General features: G+C 39.3%; 2 protein-coding genes across 3 annotated transcripts; both read left to right on the top strand.

Moving 5' to 3' along the window:
- Window positions 1–647: 647 nt before the first annotated feature.
- On the top strand, window positions 648–8,303 carry LOC122651142 (ethylene receptor-like). Of its 2 annotated transcripts, none has more exons than XM_043844465.1 (7): window positions 648–745; window positions 2,774–3,716; window positions 5,082–5,450; window positions 5,589–5,855; window positions 5,956–6,083; window positions 6,318–6,506; window positions 7,649–8,303. In XM_043844465.1, exons 2-7 carry the CDS (start codon window positions 2,826–2,828, stop codon window positions 8,001–8,003), a joined length of 2,199 nt encoding a protein of 732 aa, XP_043700400.1. In that variant the 5' UTR covers window positions 648–745; window positions 2,774–2,825; the 3' UTR covers window positions 8,004–8,303. The 2 variants fall into 2 exon arrangements, with proteins under 2 accessions (XP_043700400.1, XP_043700399.1); XM_043844464.1 differs by having other exon boundaries at window positions 2,774–3,731.
- A 1,640-nt stretch (window positions 8,304–9,943) lies between these two features.
- Window positions 9,944–14,401, top strand: LOC122651143. Its single transcript, XM_043844466.1, has 8 exons — window positions 9,944–10,563; window positions 10,670–10,746; window positions 10,887–10,949; window positions 11,044–11,145; window positions 11,299–11,364; window positions 13,471–13,549; window positions 13,657–13,895; window positions 13,941–14,401. Exons 1-8 carry the CDS (start codon window positions 10,047–10,049, stop codon window positions 14,169–14,171), a joined length of 1,374 nt encoding a protein of 457 aa, XP_043700401.1. The 5' UTR covers window positions 9,944–10,046; the 3' UTR covers window positions 14,172–14,401.
- The last annotated feature ends 667 nt before the right edge of the window (window positions 14,402–15,068 follow it).

Below are 15,068 nucleotides of genomic sequence, written 5' to 3'. Positions count from 1 at the left end.
AATTTCCCTAGGCACCCCGATAGAGAACTGCTCCCCTCTGTGACCTTTTTCCCTCGAATCGATAGAATCGATATCGGGTTCAGCCTAATCCGAATTACTGTCAAGTGTCAATCCGAATCTGTCAATTCCAGGAACGATTTGAGTTCAGGTTGATTTCGGTCGATTTCTGAACCATTTTTGACTGATTTCAACTAAACTGGAATCGGCGAAGACCGATCTCCGACCTCAGCTCTATGCTGCACATACAATGTGTGCTTGACAGCTATGCAAGATAAGGGCATTTATGTCAATTTACATAACAGATGTCGGATAAGAACCATGCAAGGGGCAGGTGAGCCGGGTCCACTATCCCCACGAGCTCACCCTCATGGGAGAGGGTTCGTGATAAGATTTTTTTTGGGCACCCACAAGTGAAGTTTTGTACTTTTGTACAGTAAGGACGACGGTGGGTCCCACGGCTATCACTATCAGTCTTCTGTTTGGGGAAGCCGGTACATGCACCCAGAGGCCTGGCCCCAGTGCAAATTAAAAATCTTCGCTTTTTCCTGATTTAAAAAGCCCTCTTTCAGAGCAAAAGTAATGTAGATGAGTTTTGATTGATTCTTTTCCCCATATATGTGATATTCTATGAAAAAAAATAAATTTGGTGAAGAGGTTGTCGCGATTCACGGGAATGGTGGTTAGCTAGCAAGAGCTGGTTCTGATCATCGACCTGTTTGATCAGAACCGGAACCAGGAGATTCAGGTGAGTTAGTAATTCAGTTTTTGATTTTTTTTTTTTTTTCTGCAAGGATTTTCATTTTGACCTGCGGAGATTCCAGAGAGCTTTCTAGTGCTTTTGCTTGGTAGCTTATTGGATTTCTAGGGTTTTAAGAAGATCTTAGGAACTGGGTTAGAGTTATTTTAAGTTCATTAATAGTTATTGCTTCAGTTCGGAAGTGAGGGAAGCAAGGGTGGAAAAGCATTTGATGGTTTGGGGTGGGATTTGCTATGAATAGCCATTCATTGTATGTATAGTTGTTCTTGTTTTCCTTCACAAATGTTTTCTCCATAAATAGGAGATTTTTTCCCCCTTCTTTAAGCTTTTTTTTTGGGATTGACATACCATTAGTTGATTGTTACTTTTTCAAAATTCGGACTTTCTAATTGAACCAGACTCTTCATTTTGGTTAATTCTATGTGTCAGTTGGCTTGGAGAGTAATTTTCATTTTCTTTCTTTCTTTCCTCATTGAAGAGCACATAAAACCATAGTTGCATTCTTACCAGCATGAACTATTGATCTGCTGGTCTTCCTCTTGTATGAGTTGCAGCTCAAAGCGGGCACTGAACAGTTATTCTGAACTACTGACTGTTCAAGCTATCACCATCGAATATCAAAGTTCTCTAGTATTCTGTCATATGTATTTAGCTGCTCTCATGAATTAATGCTTAGACTGTGGCCAATACTTTCACCTGGATAGGTTTCGATGTGCCAGGACTTGGACATGTAGACTGTAATTCATCATTAAGTGTCTAATGCAGGATAGAACTATTGTACTTGATAACAAGTTCAATGAGAATTATGGAAATGCAAAATAGGGTAAACAGCTTCTACCTGGTGTGGTATTTTGATAGCCTTTCTGCCAACAAGTGGCTGGTCGAGGTTTATTTTAAAGAACCACAATTCGGTTTGGGTGTTGGGGGGAGGGGGGAATGTATATAATTGGAAGGGAGTATAAACATATGTTCGTAACCCATCCGGCAATCGGCATCATGTTTTTGGATATCCACCAAAATTGGCAGAACCTTTCTGGTTTACTGAATTGTGGCCTTAGGGTAGGTGCTGAACGTACTTAATTCTTAGTATGTCTCTAAGTATATTGCTGTTCTAGTTGCTGCAGGCCTGCTTGTAGTCAGTGGCAACCCAGACCCACCTATGCTGTGTGATAATATTTTTTATTGAATAGAAATTGTCCTTTATTCCATCTGAAAAAAGGGCATAGCTCCATGGGTTTGGTGGGGGGGGGGTTGGAAATAAGAGAGTTTCCTATTCTTAGAGACATGAGACATGGATACAGATTCCGTGTTTGACACAACCTCTTGAAATCCAGAATGGAGACTGCAGTATATTATATGTATTTGACTTATTGAAGAACATTCCAAGTTTCAAAAAAGTTAAAAGGCTGTTTGGTTTTGAGTATGGAGGGAACTTTGTTTTCTTTGTCTTAATTTATATTATCTAGGTTGAAAAGCAAGTCAGTGGTAAGGAAAACTCAATATAGATAGGCATGTTACAACATTTGTTTGTAAAGAAACACAAGAAAAACATATGAAAGAAACAACATAAAGGGAACTTCAACTTGAAAGTTGGGAAATCTATTAAAACATGTTACAAGTTGAGTATGGTTATACAAGAGACACAGATTTTCCCAATCAAGTGTCAACTGATGGTGGACATGACATGGGTGGCCTAGTGAGAGGGGGAAAGTTGCTTTACAAATCATAGATCAGTGGCACTTGGATGTGCGGCAATTTTGGAAGAAGGCCCTCCCAAAAGTTATCTAGTATTGAAAGAAGAATTACTGTTTAGTTTTGTTGGTCTAACTTACTCAACCAGGCAAGATAATTTTCCATCTGAATTATTTCCATTGTCCTACTTGGCCTCTGTCTGAGATCAGTCTATTGTAGCAACTATACTTTTTCCTCCTTGGTCATTTTTAGTTTCATTTTGTATTTATTTATTGCAGCAAGCAATTGATATCTATTTACAAATCTCCTCTCTTATTTGTGCAGGTCTCTATAATTCTTGAAAGGAGGTTGTGGTTTAGGTTAGGTGGTTCTTAAGATGGAGTCTTGCAACTGCATTGAGCCACAATGGCCAGCTGATGAACTATTGATGAAATACCAGTACATTTCAGACTTCTTCATTGCACTTGCTTATTTTTCTATTCCCCTTGAGCTTATCTACTTCGTAAAGAAATCTGCACTTTTCCCTTATAGATGGGTGCTTGTGCAATTTGGGGCTTTTATAGTTCTCTGTGGTGCGACACACCTTATTAACTTATGGACTTTCAGTACACATTCAAGGACTGTGGAAGTTGTAATAACCACGGCAAAAGTTTTGACTGCTTTTGTTTCTTGTGTAACGGCCCTTATGCTTGTGCACATTATTCCCGACTTATTGAGTGTGAAAACAAGGGAGTTGTTTTTGAAAAATAAGGCTGCACAACTTGATCGTGAGATGGGCCTGATTCGTACACAAGAAGAAACAGGCAGGCATGTTAGAATGCTTACTCATGAGATTAGAAGCACTCTCGATAGGCATACTATTCTGAAAACAACTCTCATTGAGTTGGGTAGAACATTGGCACTGGAGGAGTGTGCATTATGGATGCCTACCCGTACTGGTTTGGAGCTTCAACTTTCATACACTTTACGCCACCAAAACCCTGTTGGATTTACAGTACCTATTCATCTTCCTGTGATTAATCAAGTTTTTAGTAGTGACCGCGCAGTAAAAATACCACCAAATTCCCCTGTGGCAAGACTTCGTCATATTGCTGAAAAATATATGCCTGGGGAGGTGGTTGCTGTTCGTGTTCCACTTTTACACCTGTCAAATTTCCAAATTTATGATTGGCCAGAGCTTTCCACAAAACGATATGCATTGATGGTTTTGATGCTTCCCTCGGACAGTGCAAGGCATTGGCGCGGGCACGAGTTGGAACTTGTGCAAGTGGTTGCTGATCAGGTTTGAATTGATTCCTCCATCTTTTGTGATTTACCAGTAGAATTGAAGATTTTAAAATTGCATTGTAATGTTCCCTTTCCTTTATGTGCACTCATGTTAGTCAATTAAATGCATTGATGCCAAAAATTACATCTGAGTTGTCTTTCATATATTGATCATGCTCTGTGTCTTTTTTTCTGTAGTGCTTTCACTTTTTAGCTGAATATTTGCAATTCTATGTTTCACTGAGGCAGTTTGCTTTGTGTACCAAAATCTGATTGCTAAGAACTTTTTTTTTATTTTTTATCATGGTATGCTGTTCTATTTGCTCAATGCTCAGATACTATAGGTACAGTCTTTTCAAATATTAAGTGCTAGTCTTGTCTCAGGATGGTCTTTGAAGTGTAAGAGCTATTATATGGACAATTTATCCCTATTCTTGAACTGAGGTTTCAAATTCATTAGGAGTAGGGAGTAATTTAAAATGTTAAGTATTTCTTAATCTATGGTTTGCTCGTTTGATTGATATCACTATTTAGTATTTTTCTGTGCGCCGGGGATATCTCTTGATTCCTAAAATAAATTATTATCCAGACAACAATCTTTTGTGGTTAGCTTTTCTTCCATAGATGATAAAAACAATCTTGAGGTCTGGGGCTCCCCAAAATTGAATGTGACTGGAAATACAAGTCTTGATTTTTTTGCAGAAGTTTCTCTTTTGTTTTGCCTTTTAATTTTTCCCCTCCTAAAATTCTTCTTAATTTGAAATAGTGCTATAGATTACTGCTGCTTCTATTGAACGCTCTATGACTTATTGAGTAACAGAGTTAACTTCATTTTAACTTCTAAAACAGTGTCAGTCATGTTTGATTTTTTTTCTCAGATATGCTCTTAGACTTTAATACAAATGGGAGAACTGATGAGAAAGGGAATAAATAATTCCTGATGGCTCCAATCTAACTTGTGATTGCTGGGACTCCAACTTGATTCCTATATACTGACTAAATATGTTGAAATTTTCTTTGAAAATCTACATATGTTGAATTTCACAAATACTATACTAATCTTTTATAAATATTGGAATAATCCTAAACCAAATTTCATTTATATATATATATATATTTTTTTTTGGGGGGGGGGGGTTAGAATATGATATTTGTTAAAACTGCAAAATTTTATGTCAAGTTTTAGGTCTGTTAATGATGGACATCTATGCCGTTTGTGGATGGCTCATCTATGTTGTGCTCCATGTAAACCAAGTTTTCGTTGGCTTCCCTTTAATTGCAATGGATAGTACTTTGTTTCTTAATTGGCCGCCAGGTTGAAAGGTGTTTATTCATACAATAATTACTATTAAACTTGTGGGTCCAGGTGGCTGTTGCCCTTTCTCATGCTGCAATTCTAGAAGAATCTATGAGAGCAAGGGATCTGCTTATGGAGCAAAATGTAGCACTGGATTTGGCAAGGAGAGAGGCTGAAACAGCCATTCGTGCTCGCAATGATTTCCTGGCAGTTATGAACCATGAGATGAGAACACCAATGCATGCAATCATTGCACTTTCTTCCTTGCTACAGGAAACTGAACTTAAACCGGAACAACGCCTGATGGTAGAAACAATCCTAAAGAGCAGTAGCCTGTTAGCAACACTCATTAATGACGTTTTAGATCTTTCAAGGCTTGAAGATGGAAGTCTTGAACTTGACCTTGTGACATTCAACCTTCATGCAGTATTCAAGGAGGTAGGTTTTATGATCCTTGGTAATATTGTTTGGTAAAAGATGACTATGCCTTGTGGATATTTAGTTAGAATAGGTTGTTCAGTTGCAATTGCTGGTGAATTTTGTTTGATATGGTATCATGCCTGTTTGTCAATGCAGGTTGTTCAATTGATCAAGCCCATTGCATCTGTTAAGAAGTTATCAGTGTCAATATCATTTGCTTTGGATTTGCCAGAGTATGCCATTGGTGATGAAAAACGTCTTATGCAAACCATTTTAAATATTGTTGGTAATGCTGTAAAGTTCTCAAAAGAGGGCAGTATTTCAATTGCTGCTGGTATTGCCAAATCAGAACCTTTACTAGATGCTCGAGCACCTGACTTTTTCCCAGTACCAAGTGATAGTCACTTTTATTTGCGAGTACAGGTGGGTTGATAATGTTTGTGCACACATTTAAATTCTTACATACAATTTCTACTCCTTGAGTGATGAAGTTGATCATATAGATACTATCTTAATCATGCAGGTAAAAGATTCAGGGTTAGGAATTAACCCCCAAGAAATTCCAAAATTATTTAACAAATTTGCACAAAATCAATCAGTAGCAAATAGAAATTCTGATGGCTCTGGACTTGGGCTTGCAATTTGTAAGAGGTTTGTTATTTGTTGATTCCCTTGCCTTGCAGCTTTAACTTGTATTCTGGATAATTCGGTGATTCTTAAAAGAGATCACTATCACTATTTACAGAAGTCTCTAGCATTAAGTTGGCATTGCAATGTTTTTCATTAATACACTTATCTGGTAATAGCTTCTGGTAATTTGTCCAGAATGTTTTCATCATTTTTTCTTTTTATTTTATTTTATTCTTTTTCATATTACACAAGCAGATTTGTAAACCTCATGGAGGGGCATATATGGATTGAAAGTGAAGGTCTTGGCAAGGGTTGTACTGCTTCATTCATTGTAAAACTTGGAATCGCAGGGCGTTCAAATGAGCCAGACCACCGTGTTGTACCTCTGAATCGTGTGCAAGCAAATTTTCCAGGACTCAAAGTTCTCATTTTAGATGACAATGGGTCAGTATGGCAGCTACAGTTGATGCAAATTTATGTTTTGGAGTCATCCAAAAGTGTTCTTTTAACTCTGATTTGTGTGCACTGTGAAGTTGCTTTAACTTGTGTTCATTATGCTGTTTAATAGATTTTTAAGGCATATCATTTTTTCACCTATTTGGGTTTCCCTTGACGTTCATGTCCAATTCCTAGTACAGAGGAAACATGTCTGCCCTTACATCTTATCTTGCAGTTTCTGTTACCGTGCGATATGATGATTTTGATAAGATATTCGTTCACACCTTCCTCCCCTACACCCGACCCCCATAAAATACTCACTAGTTTCATTTATTCTTAGTTCACCAATCTCTTATGGTGGATTAAGAATGATGACTTGGTTTAATTTACTTTCAAAATTTCTGTTTTGTTTGTCAATTAGAGGAGAACCAACCAGCATTCGCAATGGTTTGACTGCTATAATTATTTGAAGATTCCCCACTGGCATTAAGTTTTATGTTTAGGTTTCTGCCAGTAGTAGTAACAGAAACAATTCTTCCAGTGGTGGCTTTTTCTGCCAAATGGCAGCTATGTGACACACAAACTGAGGACAAGCAGTGTAATTAACCCCTACTCATGTGCTAAAGTTTCAAAACAGTCTTTCCTGTGTGCCAAGATATATGTTTCAAAGATGGTGGAAAAAGTTTTTCTTTTTCTGAATAAAATCGGGCGGCTCAAATAAAGGTAAAAGTCCAGTGTATGGAAGGCCAAATGGTTGTTATGGGCCCACTAATTTGACTGATTCCCCAATCTAGAAAATACCCTGTAATCCAGCAGTCAGAATGACCAAAGAGCAGCCTGCCATCATCGCAGAAATAGCTTCACTCTGAGTTTTTTTGCACTGCAATGAGGGTACCTTTCTTTGAAGAGGGGTGCTTTCTTTTTGGGGTTTTAAACCTCCTGCTTCAAGCATGGAGCCAAAGGACTAAGCATTCTTGAAAGTTCTATAGATCATAAATCAAAAGCATGCAGATCTTTTATCCAGATGGTATGCACAAATTGATTCTGCAGATACTGTCATCTTGTGGAATGATCTGTGTTTGTAACAGGAGCCTTGTATTGTAGCATATACAAGTGGTGATGGAATTCTTTACTTTGTGGTGATGCAGGGTTAGCAGGATGGTGACGAAGGGCCTTCTCATGCACCTCGGATGTGATGTTACAGTCACAAGCTCCACTGACGAGTGTTTGCGGGTTGTTTCTCCTGAATACAATGTGGTGTTCATGGATCTTGGCATGCATGGGACAAGTGGTTATGAAGTTGCAATGCGAATAAATGAAAGGATCACGAAACGTCATGAGAGGCCACTGATTGTGGCACTTACTGGGAATACTGATAGGGCCACAAAGGATAACTGTTTCAGAGTTGGCATGAAAGGTGTGCTACTGAAACCCATTTCCCTTGAGAAGATGAGGAGCGTTTTGTCAGAACTCTTGGAACGTGGAACTCTGCGTCAGTCCTAGCAAATGATTAAGGAATCACTATCAAGTATCAACTCAGAGTTCAGGAAAATCTCTCCAGGAATTGGGAGAGCCTCTCGGTGCCGCCAATCCCATGTATATAACATGCTGAGGCATTGCAGATAGCACAGGATGAAATGTTTGTGCTGTTTGTAGCGCATTTCTACTGCCTATGTAAGAATGTGAATTTCTTGCCAATATTGTAAGATGATCCCATCACTTGATATCCAGTTTTGCCTTTTCTCCTCCCCCCCCCATGGTAATATTTTCAAAATTTGCCATCAGCACTTGCTGTTTTCTTCAGGCATAACTTCCTATGTAGAGCATAAAACATGTTGGATCTGAGTAGTTGTCAAGCCGTGGCCTAGGCGTCGAGGCACTTTGGTTGCCTTGTTGGTGTCACTTTGCATCTAGGCCCCCTCTAATGCCTTGGGTGGCCTAGGAGCCTTGATAATTATGTTTGGAGCCTAATAGATACGAAATTTCACTACAGATTCAGATTTTGATGTTATTGTTTTCAGGAGGTTCTTGAAATTGCAATTAAATACTTGTTCGATCTAGATATCTGTGCTTCATTGTAACATAAGGTTGAGTCTAGTTACAAGGAAAGGGAAGGGGAAGGTAGGGAGGCGGAGTTGGTTTAAGAAAAGAAAAAAGGATTTTAGCTGAGGGAGGGGGATAGGGCTCCTCTGTGGTGAGGCAGGGCTTTCGGGGCACATCGGACAGCCCTGCTGCCATGGGCATGCAGCCCAACACATGAGCGGTGTTTGGGGCTGCGTGCCTGGGGAACACTGGACGGCCCTGCTGCTCTACAGAGGATCCGGTTCCGAGGGAGGAAGTTTTAAGCCACCCAGGTGAAGAGAGAATATTTTTCTTTCAAGGTGATTTGATTGAATAATGAATGCCATCATTAATTTCTGCCCCTTATTTAAATTATCCTCTTAGTCCATTCTAAGGATCATTATCTTGTGGATTAAGAGGTTTTTTCTCTTCACCATGGGTGATAGGAAACGCAGGTTGTGTTTGGTATGCATTTTTAGCATGTGTTCAGGAACACCAAGAACCCAGTTTGTTATACATTCTTGTTAGAACGAATCTTGGAATGTTCTCAAGAACGGACCTCGTTTTGGAATGGGATAAAATTCCATTCTGCATTCTCGTTTTTGATTGTTTCTGTTTTAACAAAAGCTTTTGATGACACGGTTGAGGAGGAGATGGCTGAGATTGAAGAAACCACTACCCTATCGATGCTTCGGAGTTCATCTGGCATATATTGAGTCTACAACAGGCCAACCTCTGGAGTACTATACAAAGTTACTTCTCTAATTAAAACTTTAACAAAGGAAGAATCAAAGAAATGACGGATGACGGTCAGATGTATTTAAAGCCATGGTGTCGCAGTGATGGTGACTAACGCTTCTTCTAGTCTCGGTTGTGAATTATGCTTGGATCTTGCTAAGACTGGTTGTACAATTGTCACCTCTGATCATTTATGGCAAGGGAAGAATCTCCTCATGATAGACATTTAACCCTCCGATTGAACCCATGAGGGGTATTTGTGATCATAAACAATAGGGTGTGGAAGTTAATGATAAATCGAAGTCTAATCATATGATCACATCACTAGTGGAGAAGAAATTCTTTTCTATGGAAAAAGGAAAACTTGGTCCAATCATTTTTGCGAGCAAAAGATTTTGTTTGTAGGCTCGAACACCGTGAACAAGTCAAGCAAGAAGATAGGGTACAGTGTCAGTGTTGGAGCTAATTGTACTGCTTAAGATGTTCAAAGTTCAAACTACACCAAAGGCATTCATATGTACAAAATCAAGCTTTAGCCTATGTTACTAAAATGGCCTCTGGAGACCACTAATATGAAGGCTCATTTTACTGCCAGCCAGGAAGCCCTGGCCCATTATTCCTTTGCATATCAGTCGTCACAGTCTATGAGACTTGGATCAACTCTGCTCGTATATCAAATCCAGTGTTCATTTTCGCTGCCTTGTGCTCCCGCCAATTCTCCTCCGCCTTACAGTAAGAAACAGAGAAATGGAACCATGGGAGGAAGCACTAGATGTGGACGACTCAGATCTTCCTTCACTGCTCCGTCCCTCAACCCTTCTCCTCTGCAAGCGCCACCTTCTTCCGGAACAATCTAACAAGCCCACCACCGATATCATCTGCTCTTCTCGCACTCTCTCCCTTTCTCTTGAGCCCTGCTCGCAACTTCACCGCCCTTCACAATCCCAAACCCAAATCCACTTCCCTGAAACCCTAGATTCTCAATCTGATCATCGCTTGCCTCAGATTGAGATTTCTGAGGTCGAGGAGGAGGAAGAACAGCAGCAGCAGCAGGGTCCATCGACGAGCTCTCTACGTCTCCTTCCTGGTCCTGCAGGCGCCCTTCAGGCCGCCATGCACCGGCATGCTCGTTATCGTGAACAGAAATTCTCTTGTTCTCAAGAACAAATCCCTACTCAGGAGTTTCTTAGGAGGGTACACGAAGGTGGAGATGGCGACGAGGACTTTAGGACCAATTCATGGCTTTGCGCTTTGGATTTCCTTGGTATCCTCTTTTCCCCTCTTCTTTCTTTTCTTTCTGATGTTTGGTCAATTTCCGGTGGTGGTTTCTAATGTATTGATTAAATGTGTTCTTTGTTGGGCTTGTTCATGTGGTGGAGACGGTGTTGCTCTGAGATCTCCTTTACGCTCAATTAAGCCACGCGTAGGCATTGAGAAGGTGCCTCAGGTATTCCGTGTTAGTTTCTTGAACATTTATATTGTGGCGTTGGGTGAAAACGGCTTCCTTCACTGTTCTTGTTGAATTTCCCAAGTGGTATTGTAGCATATAGGAGCCTCAGTATCATATTTCGGTTGTTTAATGGCTAGGTTGTTGCAGTTATCAAATCTTGTGTGCCTAATGGGCTAGGTGACTTGATTGTATCTCTGAAGGTAGGAGTATTTGAATCCCACTATTAACTTAATTTTGAAATTTTCTTTGCTGGGATTTCTCCAATGATGTACTGTGGCTATTATTTGTTTTCAGTATCCTACGGGTACCGTTAGTGCAAGCATCCATCGTAAAGTTCTAACAGAGAGTGAGTTTGGAAGGGACATATCTGTAGGTGCAGTTATGATACTAAAAGAGGTTTCAAATATCCTTCTTATTCTTCTTTTGCATTTCATGAATAGTGAATTGCTGATGAAAATTTTCAATATACATTTTTTTTTTGAGGATGAATAAATAACAACTAAATTTCAATATACATTAGGACACTAACATAAGCTCCTTCTCCCCCAGGTTGTCGTGTTCTCTCCTTCTTGGTCAGCATGTTATCTAAATATAACTCTGCATAATGTGGTTAAGGTGTGTGTTTGTTTTTTCTTACCTGCTCCTTTAACTTGGAAAGATTTATTATTTTATTGTTCTGTTGCTTTCATTTGGAGATCAATAATGTAATTCTGATGTGTCCTCCAAATAATTTCATTACTTATTAAAGCATTTGTCCTTTTTTGGGATCCATAGGCTAAACCGCACCCTTCTAGATACTTTACCAAAGTTTTTTTTCCGTCTTTTCTTTTTTGACATTACATAGGGCAGGGGTCATCCACTATTTGTAGTGTCATTTACAAGTTTGCTGGGCTACCGCAGTCCACAGAGGCACTTGATTGACTTAGCTGGCCACCATTTTTTGGTTGAGCAGCTGGATGTGTTGCTTTCATTTCAATAAGGGCCTAATGAAACTTGTTACTAATCATTATGCAGCTAAGATATGATGGATGAACAATAGCTTTAGCAGCTTCAGAGCCAAATCAATTTTTTTCATTTTTTTATGATGATATGTTCCTTGGCTTGATGTCTACAACTCAATTCAGCTAAGTCCTATCCCAACTGAATCCTGTTTCACCATTAAGTTGAGATCCAAATATTCAAAAGAGAATCTGAAGAACATCTGCTTGGATAGATGTTACCATACTCCCCCCCCCCCCCCAGAGGGTTACTTAATTAAACATTTAAGAATCACATTCAACATACTGTGTTGTTTTACTTCCAAGAGGGAGTAAAGGAAGGGTGTTTCTTAAAGGGTTTATGAGTTTAAAGCAGATACTGCAGATTTTACCAGTTTTTTGTTTATGTAGTTTTGCTGGAGTTTAATCATGGAGGTCATTTTTCATCTTGCAGGCCACAGAATTTTTTTTAACTTTATGAATCACTTTCACATGACTTAATGAAAGGATTGGTAAAATAAACATTGATTTTACATGTAACTGAGATGAGAAATAGAGGAATGAAAAGGAAAGGGTCCAAGTAACCAAGTGAAAATCATGTAGGAGTGTATTCCAGTAATCAGTTCTGAGTTTTTTCCTTCTGAATATGATTGAGAATACACAATGCCACTAAACATTATGAAATGATGGTAATTGCATTGAGGCTTATCAGATGCTTTCTTGGGTAACTAGAGGAACATTTCTGTTTTTAAAAGCTTCATTCTCACCTTTGAAGGATGAAAGTGCCTCTCTATTTCCCCAAATAAACTATTCTAGATTTTTCTAGGAAGTTCTACCACTTGTCTGTCCAAAATTGTGTTTTGCTTTGAAATTCAAGATGGCTTGAATATTTGAATTGTCCAGGATCCCCACCTTTAGAGCAACAGAAGCTTAGAGCCTCAACAGTTTGATGATATGAGATTATTACAAAATTATTACAAACTAAGTTTTGTTTTGAAATAATTTGTAGACTTGTGTTTCTATGCCAACTAGGCTATGTTGCTCGATCACACACTTGAGCAGTTTTGTGAAGTGGACAGGAACTGTTAAGTCATATCATTAAAACTGTTGATTGAGAAGCTTTGCAGTTCAATCTGATCCTCGGATGCTCTACATGTCAAAACCATGTGTCTGTCAAAGGATGGCTTGAATTGAGCCATCAGCTGTTCAAAAAATGAGTGACTATATGAGAGTGGCTAGTTCCAATTGCAGCTGATTTGAAATTGCTTACAACAGATTTCCCCACCCCAACTGTTCAATGGAGTTAGTTTTAAGAACACTGACCATGGAAATAATCATGTCGTTATTTCTCATTTTTCTTATCTCATTTATTCATTCCTCTTACTTTGATTTCCCTTTGTGTGGATCTCAGTTTTCCTTACTTTGTTTTGAAAGTATCCATGTAGCCGACCCCATTTAATTGGGATAAGGCTGGGTAGTTGTTGTTGTTGTTGCTAGTAAATGACTACGACATTTAAATTTTATTTCGTCCTCTTGTGTAACGCTGCATCATATGAAAATAAGATATGGTGATTCTTGAAAAGACTATTAGAATTTAACCATGTAATCATATAGAAACTGAATCTGTTTCCCAGTAAGCAGAGAATTTCCTCATGTCCATGTCCTTAGAAATCTAGAGTAGGTACTTTGTTTTATCCTCCAAATAACTTGCTTGTCAACTTGACAGACACTATCTTGTTAACAGGTTTTCGGTAAAGAATGTGGACCTCCTCCAAAACAAAATGACGATGTATCTGGAGACAAACTTGCTGTTTCTGGAAGAGGTAGGTTATTAGCATCTGCTCTAATTCATTTCTTGCACGATCAGAATGTCGCGGATGCATTTTAGAAGTGTATATGCAATCTGTTGATTCAGTTTTTGGATGATCAGAACAAAGCAAAGAAACTAGGCCTGGGATTATGGAGAGGACATCACATTTGACAGACGGAGCAGCTCATGGAATCACAGCTGGTTTTGTCAGAAGAGATGACAATGATGATGGCAGAATGGATGTTGACAGTGAAAAGGGGGAACATAGTCTAGCAGCAGGAAGCTTCCACTTTTACAGCAGCAGTAGTAGTAGGAAGTCCCATCATGCTGCCAAAGAAGAGGCAGTAAGAATAGATTCCAACAGTGAAGAAGGGAAAACAGTCAATAATCATAGGGGACATCCTAAACATGTACCTTTGGGAAGCTTTCACAGCAATAGTAGTGGATGCCAAAATGCTCCTAAGGTAGTGGATACAGACATGGTCAAGGGTCCTAATGATCATGAAGCTGGGAGAACGAATGTAGTTAAGAAGCTGCCACGTATTTCAAGTACTTCACTACCAGAGTGGACTGATGACCAGCTAGAGGAGCTATTTGCTGCTGGTTCTCAAGATAGTGACTCCTTACTCTCATAAGCTGTATAGTTTACTGTATTGATGTGAAACACCAATGTAAACCCCCTCCATTCTTTCCCAGAGAAGAAGGTGAAACACCATAGAAATATCCACCATGATGTTGAAGGTTTCATATACATACACCTGTGTCTAATATTCTCTCCTCTTTTCCTTAAAAGCAATTCAAACATGAGCTACTAGTTGCAGGCCAGGTTCGCTAATAGTTAATGTTATGTTGCTGCAATGCCGCATGTTTTCCCTGGGGATTTGAGGTGGTGGAATTAAGTGCAGTGATTCATGTGGGCAGGCTGGAATCCTCCATCCCCCAGAACGAAGGCACTTAGAACCAACACACACAGGGTGCGGAGCCCCCATATTGGTGGGTCATACGATGGAGGTAGGCCATTAAATTTGACTATATGACTTATTTGACGATCATATATTACCCGTTATTCAAAATGAAAATTATGACCTAAATATTAATCAATGTGATGGAAATTGAGATGGTTTTTGGAGTCATAGAATGTCTTTGTCAAATTTTTATCACATTGACTTGGGCTGGGCACTGGTAATCAGGGGGATTGGTGGTATCGATCAATATATAGATATTCTATGAAGGAATTGAGATGGCTTTTATCACATTGACTTGGGATGAGCTTTAGTTTTTGGAAAACCTAGCCCATTCTGTTGCACCCGTTGGACCCCTAAAATTTGGAATCAGGATCCGGATCCGTCCCAGCTGATTTCGATTTAATCCAAATTGGAATGGGATCGATCATCCTTGACTTATTCCGATCCTGAATTTTAAAACCCAGATACGTATGTATTAGAATCATTATCCCCTCCAATTCCTCACATAGGGGTCGAAATGACCACCCTACCCCTGTCCAAAAACACTGCCCAAAAATGGGGTCCACT

The sequence above is a fragment of the Telopea speciosissima genome, chromosome 2, assembly GCF_018873765.1.
Source record: "Telopea speciosissima isolate NSW1024214 ecotype Mountain lineage chromosome 2, Tspe_v1, whole genome shotgun sequence".
In the NCBI taxonomy this organism is placed as follows: Eukaryota; Viridiplantae; Streptophyta; class Magnoliopsida; order Proteales; family Proteaceae; genus Telopea; species Telopea speciosissima.
Note: the sequence above shows the minus strand (reverse complement) of the source record. Positions and strands in the feature narration are given on the sequence as shown.

Bases quoted from the DNA above. Each gene is read 5' to 3' on its own strand.
- LOC122651143 (XM_043844466.1), top strand. From the start codon at position 10,047: ATGGAACCATGGGAGGAAGCACTAGATGTGGACGACTCAGATCTTCCT. The intron at 10,564-10,669 runs GTATCCTCTTTT...GGGCTTGTTCAT, and splicing joins TTGCGCTTTGGATTTCCTTG to GTGGTGGAGACGGTGTTGCT. The intron at 11,365-13,470 runs GTGTGTGTTTGT...TCTTGTTAACAG, and splicing joins CTCTGCATAATGTGGTTAAG to GTTTTCGGTAAAGAATGTGG.
- LOC122651142 (XM_043844464.1), top strand. From the start codon at position 2,826: ATGGAGTCTTGCAACTGCATTGAGCCACAATGGCCAGCTGATGAACTA. The intron at 3,732-5,081 runs GTTTGAATTGAT...TTGTGGGTCCAG, and splicing joins TGCAAGTGGTTGCTGATCAG to GTGGCTGTTGCCCTTTCTCA. The intron at 5,856-5,955 runs GTGGGTTGATAA...TTAATCATGCAG, and splicing joins ACTTTTATTTGCGAGTACAG to GTAAAAGATTCAGGGTTAGG.